General features: G+C 48.0%; 2 protein-coding genes across 3 annotated transcripts in view; one reads left to right on the top strand and one right to left on the bottom strand.

Annotated features, from left to right (window-relative positions):
• LOC138526876 (uncharacterized) overlaps positions 1 to 24,522 on the top strand; it is a 1,504,711-nt gene that overhangs the window by 100,367 nt on the left and 1,379,822 nt on the right. For both annotated transcript variants that reach the window (XM_069637661.1, XM_069637652.1), the window contains exon 3: positions 22,071 to 23,139. In XM_069637661.1, the coding sequence (XP_069493762.1) occupies positions 22,071 to 23,139 (1,069 nt within the window). The remainder of the gene's footprint in view (positions 1 to 22,070; positions 23,140 to 24,522) is intronic.
• The window catches only part of LOC138526886 (uncharacterized protein ZSWIM9-like), a 1,119,771-nt gene that overhangs the window by 544,810 nt on the left and 550,439 nt on the right, over positions 1 to 24,522 (bottom strand). The gene's annotated exons all lie outside the window — the stretch shown is intronic.

Genomic DNA, 24,522 nt, shown 5'->3' with positions numbered 1-24,522 from the left:
CATTTTCTACCACTGACTACTGGCCACTGTGGCCACTAGTGCAGGAAAACCCATTCCCCATTTCCTATGCTCCTGACATGCTTGGGGCAGTGTTAACATTTGACAAATATTTTATGGTGCACCTTTACGTTATCGTAATGGTCAAAAATGTTACCTCCGTAATGTAAGCCATGTCTTTGTGAAACACTGGTTTGGTCCTGCCACCTTTCTCTTGGTATGGCCATATATGGGCATGCTCTTACAAGAACACACACACGAACACGTAGAGGTCCCAGACACCCTAATCCACATCCTTGGTGATTTCATGAAAGGTTCCGTACTGTTTTTATTCATGACTAAACAACCCCTCCAAGTTGGATGCTGCATGTTTCCTGATAGGCTAGCTGATTAGCCTTCAGCCCAGCATTGTGGAGATTTTGGTGCCACTTGCTCATCGACCACTGAAACCTGAATTGAATGCACTGTGATAACCAAGAAGGATGTTTGGACCTCTGCCGAAGTCAACTCTCGGGCACTGCCTCTTTATCTACTGAGGGAAGCATGGCCAGATGTCACTCTCCTTGATCCAGGGGTTCAATGTCTGACACCCTCCTGAAGTTCGGACAGTCTGCATAGCCTGAGTAGGGGGTGCAGGGTCCCTCTGTGTATAAATGCCAACCCACCATCATTTCTGCTCCCTCGCTGGTTGCATCCATGTGGGGACGCTTGGCTCATTGCTCTGCCGCAGCTACTGACCACAAGTAAGAGTAGCTTTCCGAAGCGGAGTCCCTTTCTCCCCGATTGCCACCTGCAGACCCTTGCTGACTCTTCCCAAGACTGCGCCGTCAAGGGAACCAAGTAGCGGTTGTTCTCGAAGATCCAGATTGCAGCAGATGTGGCGCTAGCTGGACCAGATTCTAATGCAGCAATTCACCCCTTCAGCCGTGACCCCATGTCTTTAGTTTCTGCAACTAATGGCGTGCATAGTCTTTTCCCCTTCTATCTTCCTAAGTCACTAGTCTTTATTTTGGGGCTACCTTGTTTGCATACTGCTTTAAATCTCCCCCCTCGAACAGGAGCCTTCTCCATAAGGTTACAAGACACCCACCCGCGGTCGCACTTGCCTTTGTCTTTGGTGGTGGAACCTAGATGTTGGACTCTCCTGAGGGGCCCCTCTAACTCCTCAGGTAGGTTGTTGGAGTTTCCTCTTAAAAGGAACCTGAACATACCAATGTACCTGTTTTTTTCCACAATAACCAAACCATGACACTTTTGTCCTATCTGAATCCTTTGGGAGGATATGTTTATTACATCTAAAGCTCGTTTTAGTAGCTGTGACAATTTACTGTTCTGAATCTGTGGTAATTGTTAATTCACGGGATAAGGGGGGAGATCTTAATCAATAATCGGGTCTCTAAGTGTGTGCCTTATATTTTTAAAGCTTTAATGGGTGTGTCTGGGCAGGACTGTGGAGTAAGACGACATCTTGAGGTATTGATAAGGGACTACTGAAATTAATATTTCTACTTCAGGAGGATGCAGCTGTCAGGGTCTTTATGCATCACACCATGTCTTCTGCAGTGCAAACTTGTCGAGGAGTAAAACAGGGTTGCGTATCCCATTTATTTAATTTTACAGAAGGGGGCACGTGGCTGTCCGATCGGGACAGCCATCCCTCCAGTAGGAACTGGTTTCTCTCGGGCACACCACAAGACAAAGGACTGCAGAGTTTCGGGATCCTCCCCTCTTTCCTGTCCTCTCAGACACAGTCCTCTCAGACACACTGGAGCAACGGCAGACTTCTCAAAGGAAACCCACTGAAGAAAAAAAGTTGAGCCAGGACCTCCTCACCCAGGTTAGCAGATGAAGGACCAAGAAAGGACACATGAGAAATGGTGATAAGCCATTATTTTGGGTCAATTGTGACATGTCTGTGCATAACCACAGCTGTGAAGACAGCCTGTGTGTTTGAATTTCCAAAAGTCGGTCTAATACGTCCACCTCCACCAGCCAGCATAGGTGTATTCCTGTCACTGTAACAGAAATGTTACAGAAGCAGTGAGAAAGGGGATACAAGGTAACCCCTCAGCACTCCACACAGGTATGTGCGTACTGATATCGAGAAAGGAATAGCTACGAAGGATAAAAAGTATCCCCCTAACCTTGAACAGTAATTCTTAAGGAAAATAAAAGAATATGAAAAGGAGAGCCCAAAGGGCTCCCAGCAACACTGCACAAAAGGTGCTGTAAAAGTGTAACATAGATGTCTTTTAAAAAAAGTATGGCGCAAAGTAAAAACAAAATGAGCAGGGTTCCCATTGTCAGAGCAAAAAGAATAAATAAGTGGGGGGGAGGCTCCCCTCATTCAGGAGAACAAGGAAAAAGGTTCAGACGATCAGCAAAAACGTGTTGGGGGGAGAGCAGGGGGGGCTCACGGGTGGATGGGATTTGGCATAAAAATGAAACATTTCTCAACAGTGTTTGGCCTAACTTGAGGTAATGAGGCCTATGTACTTCTACAGAAGGCCTCTCTGAGCTCCACCCCAGTGGTATTCAGAAGAATCCCCCTAATTAAGTGGCAGCAGCTGTGGGGGTCTTGCTTTAAGGACTGAGACTCCACAGAGGTGCCAATATAAGGGCCTATATAATAATGCATTACGTGTTTGCTGAAAGGTACATTGCTTTAATATGGACATCTATATTTGACAGCGGCTTAAATCAGTACAAAACGGATAAACCAAAAGGGTTGCGTAGTTCCCTAAGTCTAAGTGTGACACATACTAAGTCATAGTTGATTAAGACCCTTCTTGAGTTAAAGAAACACTTGTTGGTGGTGACAAATCTATAGCCCACATCCCCTCTGGTTCGATTTGTGCATCTACTGCTGCCCTTAGTCTGAGGGGGAATCCCAAAGACTCAAAAATAGGGAGTTAGACCTCCAACATGCTTAACTAGTCTGTTAGCAAAGGCCAGAGACCTTGCAACTAGGTAATTAGAACTTGAACGAAAACCTTTTGAGGCAGAGTTGTTAGACAAGAAAGCAAGTTTGAGACATGCTTATTAGAAAAGAAAGGAGCAAGAGCATATTGCTTGGAGCTCAGAAATTTTAACCTGAGGCTGTCTAGGCTATGTGTACCAGTGCCCTCAATAATAGAGGTGGGTGGAGTGGGGTCTAAAAACCTCTCGTAGCCTCAGGTTCCTTAAAGACTTAGTGAGTATTGTATGATGTAAACAATGATGCCCTGGAATAGGTGAGCTCTTTAGAAGTGGCTTACAGGTTGTCACAGGTAAGTGATGATGGGTAGGCTTGAATGTCTTATCGGTAGGCAATTCTGGAGTTAGGGCTAGGAAACTCTAATGTGTATGAAAGTCTCTCATACTTAAGTTTGGTAAGATGTCTTCCCAATACTGGCAAAAATATTCTGAGACCTAAAACGTTTGACCTGGGTGAGCAGGATGAATGCTTTCCTTAAGAACCTGAATGGCTGGACTGATGGCCATAAAGTGAAAACCTTACCTTTTTTTAAAGGCATATTCCATTTGGCCATGTTGGAACATAAATCTTGTCTCCTGAATGTACAGCATTTGACTGATTCAAAGCAGTTTGTAATAGTCACTGACCTGTGGGTCTACTGGTGAATATCCTCCAACTACAGTGGGACTAATGGTGAGGCGGCTATGTAGCAAAAAGGGGATTCGGATAAAAATCCTTCCAACAGCGGGAAAACATAAGGGTAGGAAATCCCATGGCATCAGGGTAAAGTTAATACTACTTGCACATTCAATTGAAGTCTGATCATCGTAAACCCCCTTTTACGGAAACATTTGTCTCTTGCTTTTTTTTTTTTTTAATGGTGCTCAAGACCATTTGAAAGGGGTCGCCAGATGGTATTATTACAACTTATCCTTCTGTCAGGGCATCAGCACAGAAGTGGCATACTGAATCTAACCTGTGGAATCTCGGGTAGAAAACCTTGGTGTCCTTGCGGTCTGGGTTCAACAGTCAAAACAATAACTACCTTTTTTAATAAATGGTATTTTATGGACAAGTTACACAGTACAGCAATTCTATAGTCGGACAGGCCAAGAGGTTCCTTAGTTTCCAAGAAACGTTTATTTTTTTTTGTATAGGGATAAGTGATACATTTGCCTCAAGGATGGTGCCTGCAACCTGGTAAAATGGGCCAAATTTGCTGTGATCGATGGTGGTGTGTTTTGTGATGTGTTCTAGAAAGCCTTCTAGCGTTTGCATTTCTTCAAAGAAAGTGTTGTTTTCTCTTGAAGGCCCGCGTTCTGTACTACTATGTAGCAGTTTCAGATCTTTCCGCTTCCTGTGCTATGCTTACTATTGGGCTCATTATGAGTTTGCCGGTATCCAGCTGGTAGTTCCAGAGGGATATCAGCAAACTGCCCCTACCGTTTCCACTGCCTGATATCCCGGTATTACCGGACTATTACAAGCGGCGGAAAGGGCAGTAAATTCCATGGATGGGATTGTCGGAATCTGTGGTACCGGGGACAGTGATTCTGGTATTTGCCGGTAGGGACAAGATTTATTGGCAGGTCACGCCAGTCCGCAAGTCAGTGCCCCCACCGGCAGACTACCAGTCCAGAAAAAAATACTGTTGGCAGAATTACGTGCATTTTGTCTGGACTGGGGAACTTGTCATGAGCTTGTTGATATACATACCGATTTATTTCTTTCCTCTAAAAATATTTCTGTGGTAATTAGTTTCTCCAGCATGGGGTCTGGCATGGATTCACATGCTCATGAATATTCCCCGTCGTCAGGCCGGGAATACTCGGTAAAGAAAAAATCAGTATCAGTTTCGTTTCTGATCTGTCTTTCTTAGTAGTAACCAATCACCGATCCCTGGGTCATACTGCCCCCAGCCAATGACTGCCCTCTACCTAAGCCCCTCCCCTGGCAGCCATCCTCAGATTTTTACCGCACGTTCAAGTGTTGGGAGTCCCCGTGTTTTAGCTCTCGAGCTTTTACTGCGTTTTCGCGCTTTTTCAGGAGATTTTTCTCTTTTCGGTTAATCGAGCCTCAAGCTCCACCGTTTCCACTTCCGATAACGGGGACCCGTTTCGGAATCCTACGCCCCTCAAGGGTGAAGTTTTCGTCGAGTTACGCTTCTTGGAGGATTCCAGAAGATCTGTGGCCTACCTCAACGTACATGGCCCAGGACAAGGGAAGCTCGACGCCCGGATCCAAGGAGCTGCCCAGGATGCGGATTGCAAAATGTTTTCAAGGAGGACGAGCATTCGAGATGTCTCTACTGCCTTCATGAGGACAAGGCGCACGTGGAGAAGGACTGTGCGTTCTGCAAGAACCTGTCGGAACGGACCCAGCACGTTCGTCGTGCCCGCCTCGCCGCCTGGCTGGAGAAAGGCACAGCATGTGAGAAGGCGAAGAAAAAGTCTGAGCAGTCTTCTAAGTCCTGTGAGGGCGCCCCGGCGACGGGGGCCCAACAGAAGGCCAAGCACCGCGGGCACCAGGAGCACCGAAAGGTCTGGCTCCTCGCCTGCCAGGCGGGACGTGACTTCCCCGGCACGATCAACCACGAGCCAGCGCTCTGGTTCGGGGAAGAGGAAGTCCGAGAACCCGGGTAAGCTTCTGTCGAGGCACCGGTCGATCTCGAAGGGAGCCAAGGGAGAGCGAGGTGATGACCCTCCCCCCAAAGCGAAGGCCCAGGACGCACCTAAGGTGGTGAGGGCCTTGATCCACCCGGCAAAGGCCTCTATCGAGGTTGTCGCAGCGGCCCTGGTGAAGCTGGCAGAGGCTGCGCCAGTGGAGGCGGCCTCGGGGCCCAGAGTTTCCCTGCCTCCGCAGAGGGAATCCTCTTTCCAGACCATCGTTAAGACCCCAGTGAAGACCCCGGCGGAAAAAGAGGGGTGGGGGCGCGGTGGCCATTACGGACTCAGATTAAGCCTCCGAGGAGGATCCGGTGGAAACCGTGAAAGGCTTCCATGAGGTTTGAGAACTTTTGATCCCAGGGGAAGGTTCCCGCTGATATGATCGAAGATAGCGACGCTTGCGACGTCAAGGGCCCAGTGGAGCAGCCATCCCGTCCGTCGCAGCCATTACTCGAGCCCCAGGATAGCTCGGCGGCCATTTTGTTGGCGATCCAATCCTTATGTACTGAGATAAGGATGAGATTACCACGGACCCCGACAGAGGATCCAGAACCAGGCCCGTCGGGGAAGCCCTTCGAACAAGCGGAGGAGAGTCCACCCCGCTCCGCCCTTTGTGCCCGCGAGGCCTGTGGATCCCTCATCCCCCTCGCCGGACCCTCGGGAGGATACAGCGACGGGGACGGACGACGACGGCGATGACACAACGGACATCCTGTCATCACCCCCCCTCGGGCCTCTCCTCCCGACGAAATTGCTTCTTTTCACGCCATGATAGCCAGGGCATCCGAGCTCTTCCAGCTCTGCCCCGAGGAACAGAAAAAAGAAGGTTTTGTTTACCAACAACGAGAGGCCAAGAGAATGACGGTCCTCGCGGTGCCGTTGCTCGATGACATCTGGGACGAGGGGCTGGCTATCCTCAAGAACCCTTCCACGACACCCGCCAAGAGGGACAGGTATGAGAAGAAGTACCGGGTCCCCGATGCCGCCCCCTTGTGCCTCAGGGCCCAGCTCACGCCGGACTCTGATGTCTCGGCAGCGGGCAAGAAGAAAGCAGCGGGTGCAGCGGCTTCAACTTCCACTTCCCCGCCGGTCAGCGAGGGCAAGAAGTTGGACTCCATGGGACGACGAGTCATCTCGTCGGCGGCGACGACGATTAAGGCGGCCAATGCCTTAGCGATTGTGGACCGTTACGACAGGGAGCTTTGGTTCAAGATGGCTCCTCTGCTAGACTTCCTACCGGATGACAAGAGGGTGGAGGCCCTATAGATTCTGCAGGAAGGTGAGGTGGTGTCAGATCACGCCATAACGATGGCAACGGACAAGGCCGATGCCGGATTTCGCCAACTGGGCAACGGGGTTTGCCTCTGATGACGAGGATAGCTCAAGGCGACGGGCTTTTGCCAGGACGTCCAGACCAGAGTGTTGGACATGCCGTTCGACGGCAACAACCCGTTTGGAAAGACGGTGGATGAGTCCCTCCAGGCCATCAAGACAGACACGGAAACAGCCCGAGCCCCAGGAGTCCTTCAGCAACGGCGGCCCTTTCGGAGCTCTGGAGGCAAACAGGGAGCCTCCAAGGGATCCAGCGGTGGCTCTTCTACTTAACACCAGGCGGCAAGTCCCAGGAAGCATACAGAGGCCGCGGCAAGCAAGGAGGGTCTCGTCGGTAAGGAGGCCAAGGCGGCAAGGCCTCTTCCAAGCAGGACTGAACCGGCCATAGCGTCGGGCCCCCACCGAAGCACCCGGTGGGAGGCCGGCTGACGAAGTTCGTCAGCGTGTGGGAGTCCATCTCCACCGACCGTTGGGTGCGGGACACCCTGGCCTGCGGACACTCGCTAAGTGTCCTCGCATTCCTCCCGTGGCCAGGAAGGAGAATCACGTCCCTCAACTGCTGTTGGAGGTAAGGGCGATGCTCAAAAAGGGTGCCATCGGGCTTGTCCCCAAGAGGCTCTGGGGCTCCGGAGTATACTCAAGATACTTTCTCGTCAGAAAGAAGACAGGCGGTTGGCGCCCCATCCTGGAACTGCGTCGGTTGAACAAGTACATCAAGGCACAGAAATTCAGGATGGTCACCCTCCAGCACGTGCTGGGACAGCTGGAGGAGGGCGACTTCCTATCGTCACTGGACCTGGAGGATGCTTACTTACACATCCCCATTCTAAAAGGACACAAAGTTCCTCAGATTTGTAGTCCAGGGGCGTCGCTACCAATTCAGAGCCCTGCCGTTCGGATTACAGTCGGCACCCAGGGTGTTCATCAAGTGCCTCGCACCTGTGGCGGCGCCGCTGCGCCTGCAAGGGATCCACGTCTACCCCTACCTGGACGACTGGCTAATCTGTGCAAGGTCAAGAGAACTCGCGGTCGAACACACAGCGAGGACCGTCCGCCTACTCGCGGAGCTAGGATTCGCCATCAACTACCCCGAAATCCCATCTGGTCCCGTCGCAGGTGGCACTGTTTCTGGGAGCGAAGCTCGATACAGTGAAGCAATTGGCATCGCCGTCGGAAGAAAGGACAAAGGCCATTTTGGGCAAGGTGCAGCGCCTGTTAGCCACGAATGTGGCCAGAGTGAGGTCCATCAAGTCCCTCCTCGGGATGATGTCCTCATGCATCTACCTTGTGCCCCTTTGCAGACTTCGGATGCGTCCGCTACAAGAGTTCCTCGACGCCCGCTGGATTCAAGCGGCGGGCAGCTTCGAAGACAGGATCCCGCTCGACGAGGAGTTCCGTCGGGCGATTCTATGGTGGGGTGCCCGTGCGCACCTCGCGGGAGGCATGGACTTTCAGGCCCCGGCATATCAGGAAACTAACGACGGACGCCTCCCTGGAGGGGTTGGGGGGGCCCACCCCGGCGATCTCCACGCAAGAGGCCTCTGGCTTCCGGTAGAGAGGTCTCTTCACATCAACATCCTGGAGCTACGAGCCGTGTTCTGGGCGCTCAAATCGTTTCTTCCGTCCCTCAAGGACAAAGTGGTGAGGATCTTCACTGACAACACCACCACGATGTTCTACATCCGGAAGCAGGGAGGCACCAGATCCCCAGCCCTATCCAAGGAGGCCCAGGATCTGTGGCACTGGGCCGTCGCCCAGTGGATGTTTCTGGTTTCCTTCCACCTGGCAGGAATACAAAACACCATCGCCGACTCACTCAGCAGGGAGCTGCGCTCGTGCCTGTTAGGCAGAAACCTGTGCAGTTCCCTTAGGGACCACTGCAAAAGATTTATGACTACAGGTGTTAGCAGTAAACCCACTTGGTAGCAGTCTGTACCACCCAGATTTACCTGGTAGCTGTGGCTGAGCAGTCAGACTTCCCTCAAGAAGAGTTAGGCAGTATGCAAAGTATACTCAATAGGCACTCAGATACAATAATACAAGCAAACACTGACCAGAGCTTTGGTATCAAAGTATATAATTATTTATTTATAAACACACAGTTGAAACACTCCAGCACTCTTATTGTAAAATATTCTAAACACAGTTACTATTATGATATATACACCCCTTTTTCCCTCATTAGAAAATCACAGTAAGACACCACTTATTTTCATACAGAGGTGAGCGCTTAACTAGATTGCACTCTACTAAGGTTGTGAAAAAGGGAGGGAACAAGACAGAATATGCAGGGTTACACCACTCTACGATTCAGGAACACTATTAGCAAGGCAGAGAGCAAAAAGTCACTGGTGAGCCAAAGTCCAAAGGTTGGGCCCACTCTTAGAGAGAGCAGAGCACAAATGCGCCCAAGATCACACAGTTACACTAGGCTTAGAACGTCTTACAGAGGGTTCAGAAAAGAGTTTAGAGAGGCTTAGAAAAGTTTAGCCAAGGTGTCCCAGGCTAAGCCGGGGGCTAAATCTACCCCGTACAGTCGGTTGCAAGGGAAGCCAGACGGGACACGGTACCTTAAGTGGGAAGGATCCTCCAGCGGTGGCAGTTGTTCCTGGTAGTGGTTGCAAGTTGCGTCGTTGTCCAGGGGAAGAGAAGAGCTCGACGTGGAGAAAAGATGCAGGTTGTTGCACTACCAGGGCAGAAACCAGCCGCAGTGCCTTCCGGTAAAAGGTGGTACCTTTATCTCGTGGTCGTGGTAAAACGTGGTATCCCGGTTGTCGGGGTGCTTAGCACGGGCAAGGCGGCCACGAGATACGTCGGGAAAGCGAAAAGACGGTGAAACCGGTTATCCCCACCAGTCAAAGGAAGACTCCTCTCCGGTGGGAGATCTCTTCTGTCGTTGGGAAAAGTGGTGAGACGGTCCAGCAGGGCTCCACCGGTCGTGGTGTCGTGGCAGGTCGGCTCAGCTTCTCCCTCGTCAGATTCTTAGGTCCTGTGGCGACTTCTGAAGTTCCAGTCCCCAAAGCCCTGCTTTTATGCAACAAACCCCCATTCACTCAGCCTAGCTGTCACTCAAACATGCTAAGTGGTGAGCTGGCCGGCTCACCACTTGGGCCAATCAGAACGGAGTGCGACTTGAGTTGCCTAGACAACTCAGTCCAGGGTGCCTAAATTCACCTCCATCCCGCCTAAGTACCCCAGACATAGTGGCACCACTTTGGAGGGTTTCTGTGGAGAAGCCCGCCAAAAAGTGGAACAAAGGGCTCGACGTGGGTTGGAGTCACAGAAGAGAACACAAACGCCATTTTAGAATCAAGTTTTGGCAAAAAATACCAACCGGAGAATGAATATTAATTAAATAAACCGGCGGTATGTTCGAGGCTACCTTAAATAATTAAATAAAGATAGTAGCCTAAAACAATGGGAAATCCCATAGGAAAATATTCGCGGTTGAATATAAAAAGTAGTATCCACTGCCACCAGCCAAAACTCGATCAGGGGGGACGGAGACGTGCCCCCTCGACTAACAGACCCTGGGGCAATCGAATTGCCCCAGCCAGTACGTCCACAATATGATGGTTTGTACTGGTTCTGTTCAGAATTTAAGACTAGTAAAGTCAATGGTGACTTTACATGCCTTGGGAGACAGTAGTCAGTCCCAGGGTATGGAGTCTATACTGGGGGGTCACTATGACACCCCTGTGTTACTGCACGGAGGGTGCTGTGTAACACACATCACAAAAACACATGAAACCGTATGGAGTAAAAGACCCCATAGCCCATTAAACACATCTAGATTCAAAGAAACCCACTCAAATCATGTCCAAGAGTGAGGGTAAAAGAGTCTCACTCTTGGCAGGAGAAAAAATTAAACCCCAAAAATCCAGCAAAGCTGCTGGGGGACTCACTAGGTTAGGAAATTCGGCCTAAACAGACAATTCTCCCTAACAGTGCCACGAGTGGGAACTACGCCAGGACCAGGTGGATCGGCTCTTTCAACGGTGGGGCAAACCCCAGATCGACCTGTTTGCGACAGCGACGAACTCCAAGTGCCAGAGGTTCGCCGGCAGGTTCGCACAACAGAGGAGCATGGGTGATGCTTTCTCGTTCTCTTGGGACGGCCTGTTCCTGTACGCGTTCCCTCTGTTGCTGCTCCGTCTCATCAACCAGCTCAAGAGGTCCAGGTGCAGGATGATCCTCGTTGCACCAGCGTGGCCGAGACAGATATGGTTCCCGGACCTTCTGGACTTGTCAGCGTCCCCACCTATCAAGCTGGTGACGGACGCGGATCTTCTCTCCAGAGAAGGAGGCGCCATTCTCCATCACGACCCTGAGTCGCTGAACTTGCAGGCTTGGCTCCTGCAGCACTAGAGTTTGGAGGATACGATATACCGGCTGACTGCAGAGAGGTTCTTGCAAAAGCCAGGGCGTCCTCAACTCTCAAATGCTATGGACATAAGTGGAAGAGGTTCTTTGGTGCTGTGCACAGAAGTTTAACCCTCTGCGGATTACGGCCCCTCAAGTATTGCCGTACCTACTGTCGCTGGCCAAAGCTGGACTGGCTCACGCCTCCATCAAGATACATCTGGCTGCCATCTCCCGATACACCAGAACTACAGGACGGGCGTCCTTGTGGTCTCATCGCCTGGTGAAGGAATTTATGAAGGGACTATTCCAATCGTTCCCGCCGGTGAAGGCCTCTGCCCCGGCGTGGGAGCTCAACGTGGTGCTGACCAGGCTCATGGGTGCCCCATTCGAGCCGATGCATTCGGTGCCGTTGAAGTTCCTGTTGTGGAAGACAGCATTTCTTGTGGCCATCACCTCCGCACGACGAGTGGGAGAGATCCAGGCCCTATCTTGCAAGCCTCTATACTTGACTTTTCACGTCACGAGGGTGGTGCTGAGGGCGCACCCCTCCTTTATGCCCAAGGTGCCGTCGGACTTCCACCTCAACGAGCCCTTGGTGTTGCCAGTTTTCTTCCTGTCGCCTTTGTCTCCGGCCGAGAGGACTTTGCACTCGCTGGATGTGGCTAGAGCGCTGAAGTTCTATGTGGACCACACAAAGAGTTTTCATAAGACATCACAGCTGTTTGTGAACTTTGGACCTGTGAATCAAGGGAAGGCGTTCTCGAAGGCTTCAATTTCCAGATGGCTCTCCGGCTGCATCATGCACTGTCACCGTTTTGGCAAACCGACCGCTGCCCCGCCGTCCGGGAGCCCATTCGACCAGAGCGATCGCTGCTACCACAGCGTTCCTGTCTGGTGTGACCCTGCTGGACATGTGCAGGGCTGCTACGTGGAGGTCGACGCACACATTCACAAGATTCTACTGCGTCGATTGGGACTCCAGGGAGGAGTCCAGGGTCGCCCAAGCCGTGCTGCGCAACCTGTTCGCTTAAGGTGAGCCTAGTGAGGAGTTAAGAGATGCTTAATGTTGAGCCTATTGCCACCTCCCGTGGTTGTGCATTTGTATACTGCTATGTATTCTTATATTCATGAGCATGTGAATCCATGCCAGACCCCATGCTGGAGAAGGAACAAGTTACTTACCTGTAACTGTTGTTCTCCAGCATGGGTCTGGCATGGATTCACATGTGAACCCTCCCTCCTTCCCCTCTGCGGCTCTTCACTTGTTCATACTGCCACTTTACGTGCTACCAAATCTGAGGATGGCTGCCAGGGGAGGGGCTTAGGTAGAGGGCAGTCATTGGCTGGGGGCAGTGTGACCCAGGGATCGGTGATTGGTTACTACTAAGGAAGACAGATCAGAAACGAAACTGATACTGATTTTTTTCTTTACCGAGGATTCCTGGCCTGACGGGGAATATTCATGAGCATGTGAATCCATGCCAGATCCATGCTGGAGAACAGCAGTTACAGGTAAGTAACTTGTTCCTTTTTGCTTTTGCTCTTTTGCATGGTTTAAAAATGAAGTAGCCATGTTCAATTAGTGTCTCCTTTTTAGAATGCAGATCCATTTCTCAGATTAACGAGGAAGTGTAAAGTGAAGTCAATGTGAGAAATTGACTGAACAGTAAATGCATCAGCATGTTGAGTAGGAACTAGTTGGAAGGTTTTTCAGTCTGTTTCCTTTTTCAACAATTCAGTAAATGCCCCTTTCTCGCCCACAAAAAAATTCCATGTCTCAGCACATTGTATTCGAAAGCATTCGGTTTTTTTGGGCATATCCTACATGACTGTGCTTGGTCCCAAGCTCTCAACTGACAATGTGGACATACAGAAAATGAGCACTGAACCAGTCTCCCTAGCCCACTCCCCTATACAGTGGAAACAAAACGCTACATGCAGTGAAACGCATAATAAAGAAAACTGACTGTGAGGCAAGATTGTATGCAGTACACTTTGGGTGCACTACAACAACCCTGACCTCCTTGCAATAAGAACCCAACCTTTGGGATAAGTCTGTACTACACAGGTTGGTAGCGCGTTGAGCAGCCAGGCCTATCTCGAGAGCGGTCAATGTGAGCTGTAGGGGAGTTACAGAGTTTCACAGTGACAAGTATTTAAATAAACTCTTACACACAAGGTTTCTTGATTAAACAATTATTTAACAGTCAGTTTGAGTAAGCCTTCTTCAGAAGGGGCATTATAATAGTAAAACACAAATACATGTCAAAATACACACTCTTCGTTTCACTAAATAGCAAGAGTGATCATTCTGTCACGCCTTGTCTACGGTAACGCCTTACTGATAGGAGCCACGAAGAGGGATCTACAAAATTGTCAAGTCATGGAAAATGACACAGTTCGAGCTACCAAGAGAATCAAAAAAAGGGAGCATGTGACTATGGGGAGAAGATCTCTTCACTGGTTAAGAGTGGAAGAGAGAATACACTTTAAGGCGATGACCATAGTTCACAGATGTCTGTATGGAGAAGCCCTGAGATATTTTAAGAAGCACTTTTCTTTGTACCTGCCTCAGAGACACCTTAGATCAGAGGATAAGGCTTATCTGAATATTCCTGGTGCTAAGCGTGTGTAAGGGCGGGGGAAATCTTTCCCAGTGAAGGCAAAGAAACGAACAAAGGGACCAACTACCTCCAGCTACTGTCCAGTTCTGGCCCCACAATGGGCTGCCCCGTGACCACTACTACTGAACATTACTACAGTAGTAATTATACCAACCAATACCTTAATGACCCTGCCCTTTGGCTGGATCACTTTGCAAGGAAACCTACCCCTAACCTACCTTGCTCCCTCTCGCTCAGAAACAAGAGACTAGGCTCAAGATTCCACGTCTTACACACCCGCAGCAATAACCCGAAGCACACTATACATACTCCACCTCGCTCACCCTCACCCACCTCTGCGCTGAAATCCACTACCACAGTAGCCAAACCGCCACAGATCAAGGGCGCCCTTATTAATGCCAGATCTCTTCCAGCTCACGCACTAGACATCGCAAACATCATCACAACCCTAGAACTTGACTTTATTGCCATCTCCGAAACTTGCCTACATGCCGCATCCGTACCCTCACTGTCCCTGGCCTTACCGCCAGACTACGGCATCATGCGATGTCATCGCATCACTGCCCAATCTAGAGGTGGTGTAATGGCCTTCATTCATAAAAAAAAACTCTCCCTCAGCCTAAGAGTGTTGTCCAACTCCAAACTCGAGTCAGCTGAACTACTCTGTCAAATTACCACTAACGCCTAACCAAACCGCCACACTCCAACCTATCTACAGACCCCCGGGTCCTGCACACTCCTTTGTTGGTGAAATTTCCACCCTTCTCGACAAAACTAAAACCAATTCACAAATTATCATCCTAGGTGACCTTGATCTGGGACTTGGCGACCCTAAAGACTCCACTGTTTCTGACTTGCAGAACGTTCTAACTGACTTCGGCTTCACCATGCACATTCAAGAACCCACCCATACTAAAGGCAGGACCCTTGACTGGCTGGCCGGTTCCAACTGTAATAATAAAGGTCCTCTCCAATACCCCCTGTTTATGGTCCGACCACCACATTATTACCTTCAATATGGAAGCAGCCCCATGTGCCCCGACCTTGATAGCTCCAGCCCCTCCCCATCAAAAATAAAAGGGACATCACTAAGGAGAAACTTCTCCCATTACTTCTCCCATCTCTCAATGCTGCTACACTCACCTGCACCGACGCTACATCTTTAGCAAACACATACAATCATAGTATGCTCACGGCTATAAATTCCATTGCCCCTATCAAACTCAGGAAGTCTAAACCACGTGCACATCTCAACTCTTGGTTTACACCTCAGTTAAGAGTGCTCCACAAAGCTAAACATTGTGCCGAAAATCGCTGGAAAAGCTACCCCTCTGATGAGCATAAAGACGGTTTTATCCTTGCATCCCTCTGCTACAAAGATGCCATTATTACTGCTAAAAAGGAGTCCCTTAATAACCGCATCTTGCAAGCAGACTCGAACACAAAAGAACTCTTTGAGATCTTAAAAGAACTCTAATTCCCAGCCACCCCCACTGACACCTGCATTAAAGACAGTAAATGGTGTGCTAACATGCAGTCCGCTCTACTGAATAAAATCTCTACTCTACAATCTAAAATCAAAGACGAACAAGACAGCCTGGAGCTGGACAACCGACCACCCACCACTGTAAGGGTCGCCCCTTTAGATTCTCCCAATATTAAACCTTTTGCCTTCTCCCCACTCAATATCGCTGAGGTAGAAGACATCATCAAGAGAATCAAACCTTCAAACTGCCAAGGCGATCCGTGCCCCGCTCCTATCATTAAGGAATCTGCCCATGACTTGGCTCCGTTCATCACGGCCTGATTAACTTCTTTTAAAGCAGGCACTGTTCCGGACAACCTCAAGGACGCTTGGGTGATCCCATGGCTTAAAAAAAACCTTCCCTAGACCCAAGCATTCCCACTAACTTCAGACCCATAACCACCGTCCCGTTCTTGCTCAAGATCCTAGACCGTGCGGCATACCTACAGATCCAAGACTACTTGGAATCTAATAATCTCCTAATCTACGACAATCTGGATTCCGCCCTAGACATGGGTCAGAAACAGCCCTGATGGATCTAATAACCCAAATTGAGATCTTAAAAGACAACTGGAAATTGGCAATGCTACATCTCCTGGACCTCTCTGCGGCTTTTGATTTGGTCAACCACCAAATATTATGCTGGCACCTTCACTCTGCTGCCCACTTCTCGGACTCAGCCACAGCACGGATCAAATCCTTTCTGAGTAACCGGTCCATGAGGGTCTTCTCACCCTCTGCAGCCGCTGACCCCGTCCCAATTCACTGCGGCGTTCCCCAAGGTTCTTGCGTGTCACCTACTCTCTAATGTTTTCACTAAACCGCCCTTTGATGTACTTGATTATCTAGGTGTCTCGTATACCAACTATGCTGACGACACCCAGATAGTCATCCCCATCACTGGCGACTATTTAGCTGACACCAAGGCCTTGAATGACGTTTACCTGGTCATCCAGGCATAGATGGCCCAACACGAACTATGCGTTAACGACAAGACTGAGCTCCTCATCTTGGGTTTCTTACAGCGTCTTAGCAAACTAGAACCTTCCTACCAGTCATTTACCATAGATGGTAATACCATCAAAGTCTCCAAAGACACAAAACATTAGGTTTTTACCTTGATGCCACTCTATCCTTGTCTCGACAAACAAATGCAGTCAGATCAGCCTCAGCCTACACTTTTAACTTATTGCAGCTTGTAGACCGTTTCTGACTACCATGAACAGCGTCGCCCTAGCCAGAACGTTTACTACGTCTAAAATCGACTATTGTAGTGCCCTCTACTTGGGGACTAGACAAGGGAATCTGAATAAACTACAAATCACCAAGAACAGTGCCATTAGGGCAGCTCTAAACATTCCCAGAAACCGCCACATCTCTGATTCCAGAACTAACCTGCATTGGCTACCGGTCAAGCAGAGAATTGCACTGAAAGCTCTTGCCCTCACGCACAAATGCCTTGCCAACAAGGCCCCTCACTACCTTTGCAACAGGCTCTCCCTGCATTTCTCCACCCGACCGCAAAGAACGGCACACATCCACAGCCTAACGATTCCAAGGTTCAAACTCCAAAAAGCGGGGGGCACGAGTTTCCCTGTCCTCGCCTCTAAGCTGTGGAACTCTCTCCCTGTCGCCATCAGATCTGAAGACTAATTAAACACCTTCAAGTTTAAAACGAAATCTTGGCGCTTCGATCAGAATTGAGGCATTCCTTCACGCCACAGTCCGTCAGCCGGTTGCCTCCGACTACTTAGTTAATTTCTTTAAACATGGCATATTGACCTGTGTTACTTGACTACAACACTTCTATCCACTGATCTCTGCTCGCATTACATTTTTAGGTCGCTATGCCTCACCTTGCTAACTATCGCAATATATGTATATATCTATGTCTAATACTATTCATGTATATAACTATGTATGTATATAAGATATGTATGTCTATTTTGCTTCAAGTTGCGCCCTGATGCCCCTGGCCGGACGGTGCGCGTTATAAATAAACAAATACAAATACAATACAAACCTGGTTTGGCGCGCAGAGTAAATCTCAAGAAGGACCTTTCGACAAAGAAATGGTTAAAAAAAAGAAGACCGGGGCCATTTTGACAAAAATGGCACCCTTGGGTGCTTTATTGCAGCTGCGAATGCAGCCTGCCGTAAAAGCACACCACGGTAGTTAAAAGGAAACCGCTGCCACCAGCCATTCATCAAGGAAAGGGTAACATTAAAAATGTTACATGAGAAACTAGACAAAGGGGATACTAAGTAACCCCTCCGGCACCCTATTGTAAGATGGTGTGTGCTGGGTCTAGAAAGTTACAAATGTAAGTAATCAATTTCACTTCACTGCTCTTGGAAACAGTAGTTTATCCAAGAGAAGGTATTTTAAACCTTGGGGAAATTTGACAGACTTCCCTGTGCCACTGCACTGAAGGTTCTGTGTGACACAATGTAAAAGATGATGCCTATGGTGTTTGTTAGGCTCCACAACCAAAAGAAACGGTTTTCAAATCACATTAAAAAATACATGAGTGGGCAAAAAGGGTCTCCCTCTCTCCAGGTTAAAAATTCAAGTCCTCAAAATCCAGCAAAGTTGCTGGGGTCTCTACGGTAGAGAGGAATTGGCACATTGCTGAGAATTCTCCCTAACACTGTCATAGGATAACAGGTGTTTGACTTGTACTGCTACACATTGAACATTGCTTTTTTTGTATTATATGCTGCCTGGCAGCCACATCAGATCACTTGTATGCGAGCCACGGGTCCTAACAATTAAAATTAGGATTGTAGGACAACCAGCCATGGTGATTATCGATAGGCTAGTGGTAATCTCATGAGTATGAAGGTGCATGAGCAGCAGATTGTCTTACGATTAGTTGGAAGTAGGTCCTGCTGAATGGCCAGTCAATTGGAATGGGGAAGCACCTTTCAGTTCAGGCAGTCTGTTTGCTACTGTTAGGACAGTTTTTCTGAAGTCCAACTAAGGATTTAGTAAAATCATTCAACTTAGGCAGTACAAGACTCCACTCTTAGTATAAGTCTGTACCACCTGAGTTCATGGTAGCATACACAGAGCAGCCAGGCATATCTTGGGAGGGAGAGAGGGCTGTAGAATCAGTACAAATGAAATTGTAATACAAATGGTCCAAAGAAACACTATGCATTGTAAACCTAAAGGATTTCTTTAAATATAGGTAGGCCCAGATAAATCTAGGGGTAAATAAGTACCATCACACATTATATGAAATCACAATTATAAAAACACACTATACCTGAACACATACCAAAGTAGAAACCTTATTTGGAACGCCTAACAGTAGTTCTAGGGAAGCCAAAACCTTTTCATACACATTCAGTATAGGTCACACCTATTCTTGGAGAGTAAAACCAACGGTTACTTTTACAATTACATTCAGTAATTCAAGGGCAGTAGACCCTACCAGTTGTACAGTGACTCTCAGTACAAATCACATAATCGGCCAACTGGACAATATACTTTTGGTGAATAATGGAACACTTATTTTTGGTACAGTAAAAACCTAATACTACTTTTGTGATAACACACGATTATACTAGGTGAGTGAAACCTAAGTTTGTAATATTCAATTACAGGTGCTTTTGAGATCAGATAAACAGTAACTCTTGTAACTTACTTTTGGATGGCACACATCTAACTCAAGGTGAGTGAAACCCATATACTTTTTTAACCTCACAATGAAATCCATGTTAGGTCTTTCCCAGCTATGCAAGTACCATATGTATGACTTGAGGGAAAGTTGGAACCAAAGAGACTGTGAGTCTGTCTACACAGGGAAAGCAAACCCCAATGTTAACTTTACTGAATGACTCAGTTATTCTAGGTAGGCAACAACCTAATACAGACTTATTCTGGATAGGCTAACAGCAAGTCGGGGGAAGCAAGACCCAGTTGGGGCACACTCCTACAATTATCTAACGGGCATAATCTGGTGAAACCAACACATTACTTTTGAGGAGAGGCACAACCTAATCACAGGTGAGTAATCTACCTTCACATCTACTTTCTATTTCAATGGCAAAATGCTTTCTAAGGAAAGAAAGATGTTAACCATACTTTTAAGAATAGTGCATCACACACATCCAAGGTAAGAACTTTTGTAACTGTTCACTCTTAGGGTTAAAGTTACCAACTAAGTCTTTTTGAAGTAAGTAACTTTTAAACACTTCTTTTCTTGGCAAAAGGCCCAAACCCTTAAGTCTTTCCCTTATTCTTGGAGCCACGAGTGCTCTTAGTGGCATAAGGGGGGTCTCTAGGATCTAGTGTCCAACAGACAGTGTCAGAATAGATTAAGTAGCAAAAGTCAGAGTTCCTTAGGAAGACTTGGCAAACAGGTGAGTACTTCTCTTCTAGAGTTAGAAGAGGGTCCAGGGGCTTCGCAGAAGACACCCTAGCAGAATTCTAGCAGTGGCACAGGGTGCACTGGATGAGGGGCCTCCCCATCACAGAAAACACCCCACAGCTACAAAGAAATCCTAACAGACTTTAGGTAAGTACATACCCAAGCCAACACCGTACCTCAGCATTGAAGATTTTTGCAGCAGGAGGACTCCAGGATCTGCAGCCAAATACCCGGTCAGTGGATTCCTTGTCGTGGTGACTCAAACAGAAGGGACTTTGCAGCAGGGCTCAATGGAGAAGGCTCTAGGCAAGGTTTTCCTCACGGCAATATTGCAGTGGTGCTGATTTGGCGATTTTACAGGAGCACAGATGAAGACGGACCATCACGGTTGAAGACAATCTCTGTTGAATTCTCATCGTTGCAAAGGTCCAGCACTCTGTTGGGGCTTTTCGGACTGGATTTGTGTCTCTGAAGATAGTGGGCGCCCACAAAGTTTCAGCGACACAGTGGCTTGAGGTCCCAAGGTATTGGAGTATTGCAGCAATGCAAGTTCGCAGCAACGCGTGGGATGGCTCAAAATGCAGGTCTTCTTGAGCCTAGTGGGTCTCGCCAGGCTCTGGGTCAGGGTCGTCGTTTCTGGAGTCCCCAGGTCGATTGGAAGGAAGGGCTACTGCAGGCTCTGGTTACACACCAGGCTCTCTGATCGCTGGAAATGGTTTCAGCCGCTTTTCCTTCATCATTCTCTTCGGTTTCGGTTCCAGTGGATGACTTGTTTTCAGCTTTCAGGTTTGCATTATTTAACAGGAATTACAGCACAACTTCTGTATTCTCTCACTGCGTTTTACAACAAGGGGTGGTCTAGTTGTCCACTGGAATGTGTCCCCATTTAGGCAAGGAGGAAGACGAAGGGCTGTAAAGTTTTGGACTCCTCCCTCGCTTGCTGCCTTCACAGACAGACTGGAGCCTGGGCGGGGAGTACAGGGACACTCGCCGAAGATAAAAATCACACAAAGGAATTTCCCGCCCAGAATGTTAGGGGAAGGAAAAAGAAAGGACAAGAATCACTAAAATGGCGAAAAAAGAACACGGGCCATTTTGGTAAACTGAGCACCCTTAGGTCCTTTTACTGCAGCTGTGAACACTGTCCGCGGTAAAGGTGCACCAAATTAATACACAGTATCACTGCCACCAGCCATTGAAGGTAAGCCTGTCCCTGTAACAGAATTGTTAGTTTTAGTGTGAAAGTGTGATTCATTGCATCTTCCCACCACTCAACATAAACTGGGGTGTGTTGGTTTCACCTAACAAAATGTAAAAGGGATCGAAAGTTCCTTTCTACCCTTGGGAACTGTAGTTCTCTCAAGTTTAGTTTGGAGAAAGTTTAAAAGGGGAGCCCCTAGGGCAACCCAGCAACAACAGGCACTTATTGCCAAAACGTTGTTAAAGAGGTTAACTTTAAAAGACACTATGGAGAGTCTAAAAAATGACACCCATAAGAAGAGTAAACGATTCTGTGAGTGTGGAAAAAGGTTCCCACTCACTGAGGTATTAATGAAAAATATCCCACTAGTAATGCAAAAAGTTTGACCCAGGTCAGGAAGATCTACCATTTCTATGAAAATCTTACCTAACACCTACTTCGCCATGCCTTTCTCGTGAGCAGCACACTTTCTGTGACTAATGGAAAAAAAGCCTGTGCTGGGGCACTGTAAATACCTAAAAGTTGTGAAAAACTCACTTCCCAGTCCACCAATGCCTTTGTTGTCTAGGGCTGCTTAGTTAGGTGGGAATAAAAAAGGCTTTCAAATGGGCAACAGCTCTTTTCCCTGTTCCTAGCTGTAAGTGCTGGCACTGTCCCTTACAACTGCATGTTGTGTAGCGGATTAGTTAAATTCCCCAGCAAAGTGAATGATTATTGTAATTGAAACGGTACCCAGGCAAGAACACAAGGATTGTGCCACTTTTCCTGTCGCTGCTCTCATTGCACAGCACAGTTTGTGTGCTCTGTCATTCTAGTTCAAGCAGTGATCTGGTTTTTGTTGGGCAGAAATTATTTTGAGACCCTACTCTTTGTTGAAAGGTGTCAGCTGGAGCTAGCCAATGGATACCAAGCACAAATGTAAAATATGTCAACTTGTATTTTACTCAAACCGATTTGAGATGTATTGTTTGTTATGAAGCAGAAGCACATACAACTGATGCATTGTCTTGTTTTTTTCCTTCCAGAAAGACCTGTCCAGCAGCCATTAAGCTACGACTTAGTCTACGGAAGGACCGACTCGTCGTCATCTGTGCCAACCTCCGGCATAACCACACAACATCAGCGGCTGCCCCTTTGCAGGAGATGAGAAAGAACAGGCTCCTGCATCCCACACCGCTTGCTAATGATATTTCCAAGAAGTTCCTGGATACCCATGACTTGAAAAGGCTCCTACGCTCGCCACCTGGCTCCTTTCCAGATGGAGTACAAGTCTTAAAGGATTTGGACTCCCTCTTTGTTTCCGACCCAAAGGCTAAAGTCAAACTCGTTTTTGTGGAGGATAAATTGGTTGTCAAAAGCATTTTTGTGATGGTGTCTTACATGCAAGAAGTTGCCCAACATTTCCCTGCATCCCTCTATGTGGACCTTCTGCCGGGTTTCAGCCAAGATTTTGATTTGTACACTGTCCTCTGCGAAGAAGACCTTTCATGTTGGAAAATATGTGCATACTGCATCGCACGGAAGGGCATATCGGAAACTTTACGGTTCATTTTAGTCTCAATCATGCAAAGCATTCCCAAGATGAACTCTCAGATCAAGCACATAATATTGAGCCCAGAGATCCAGGAAACGGTTGACCTACACACACTTTTGCCCCATGCCACCATAAGGTACTGTATGCCTTTAGTCTTGGATATCTTGTACCAAAGGTTAGTTCATCTGGATTCCACAACAGAAGACCAAGTCAAAAACCTTCTGCATGTTATGGCGAACGTTGACTCTCAAGAAGTCTATTATCAATATTTGACAGACCTGAAGTCTATCTGCCCACCAGAGGTGTACCAGTTCTATTATGAGACATGGCATCCACGAAGGAAAATGTGGGTTAGAGAAGATCAAAGGAGTCAGATCATGGAGGCCAACATTCAGGCCCTGGTGAGGTGGAAGCACCAGGCAGTGACTTCCCAGCTGTGTGATTCCCCCACTTTGGACCAGTGTCTCCAAGTGGTTCTTAGTGACGGCGAGACAACATTTAATTTGGTTGAGTTTTACCATCTACCACATCCCGAAGAGATGCTGGAACTCGCACAACAGGTAGGTCTCATAAAATATTAACATGTTTCTTAATATGCACAGTTTAGCCATTAACTCAAAATGTGTACTCGTCCTTGGTGACTAAGAAATGGTGTGATGTTTGCATGTGGGAAACGGGTCTTCATGCCAGGATGACCACTGCTTTGTAGGCATGACTAGTTGTGCCTGCAGTTTGAGATTCAGGTATCTATCATCTACCATGGAATTGCTGGCACCAGTGGATGGTGGCAGAGTGGTGAATTCTGATAACTCAGCTTTTATAATATTGGATAATCGCTCCCCTCTCACCAGCCAGTAATTCGTATGAACATTTGTTTTCTCAGCATTTCAATTGATCTTCGGTCCTAGACCTGCATTCCATCCACTGGAAAGCTGGGCACTCTCCCCTTTTTTTGTTAAAGGGCATTTATATAGCATTAACCCTCCACAGGGGCTACCACATTATTATTTTTTCCAATAAAGGTTTAAATTTAAAAGGTTGCAGAACTTCTTGACATTGTGCAGTAACAGTTAAGATTTCAATACATAATACCCTGTATGTGCAGGGTTTGCAACTAAACATTTGGTGAACAGGAGCTAAAAGGTAGCTCCTGAGTAGTGAGCAGAAGATGCCTCTGAGGTGTGAGGAATTGGAATATAGAGTGCGGCAAGTCTAACTTTCACGTGGAATGAAGACTAGTACTTTTTTCGGTACCCAGTCATTTTACCGAAAAGAAGAGTGGTAAGTTTTACCAACACCCAAAATACCGAAAATATATCTAAAATGTTAAATATATATATTGGCAGAGAATGGGGAGTCGCGTGAATGCTGTTGCTGAACCTACAGTCTTTTCTCACTAACTGCCTGGAGGCGGAACTCTAACTCTCTGCTACTCTGACTCCTCTACAAAGCCCCAGTATAGTGCGCAGCAGAGAGTGGGGAGCCAAGTGATCCTCGGTGGGCCTCGCACACCGACCCACAAATCTTTGGCTAGCCTTGAACACTCGAGATAACCACCCGCCCCCCCCTTGACTGCACCTCGGAAGTGACCATGGCAGCTGATGGCCTGACCCGGGAAAAACAGATGCTGTGAAGCTGCTGCCTCCTGCCCAGATGAGAGCTGGCGAGAAGCGTTTAGTGCCTCCAGTTCTAAACTCAAAACAAACTCTCCCCAAAGAATTAACATTGCACCAGTGACTATGCATGAATATGTACTAGCGTTGGTGCGCTGTCCTGGGAATAGCGTCCTGTCTGAATTGCAATGCCGCTATATCCTGCGAGGCTTGCCAAGATTGCCCATCACATGGGTCTCAATTGAGTGTGCAGCGGCCCCTTTGACTGTCTGCGCTTTAGCACATTGTGCTCAACCCCCCATCACCAGCTGCAGTGGTCCTAAAGCCTGC

This window comes from Ambystoma mexicanum, chromosome 1q, assembly GCF_040938575.1.
Source record: "Ambystoma mexicanum isolate Mex_15411 chromosome 1q, UKY_AmexF1_1, whole genome shotgun sequence".
NCBI lineage: Eukaryota > Metazoa > Chordata > Amphibia > Caudata > Ambystomatidae > Ambystoma > Ambystoma mexicanum.
The sequence above is the reverse complement of the archived record's forward strand: the minus strand, read 5'-3'. Positions and strand labels throughout refer to the sequence as shown.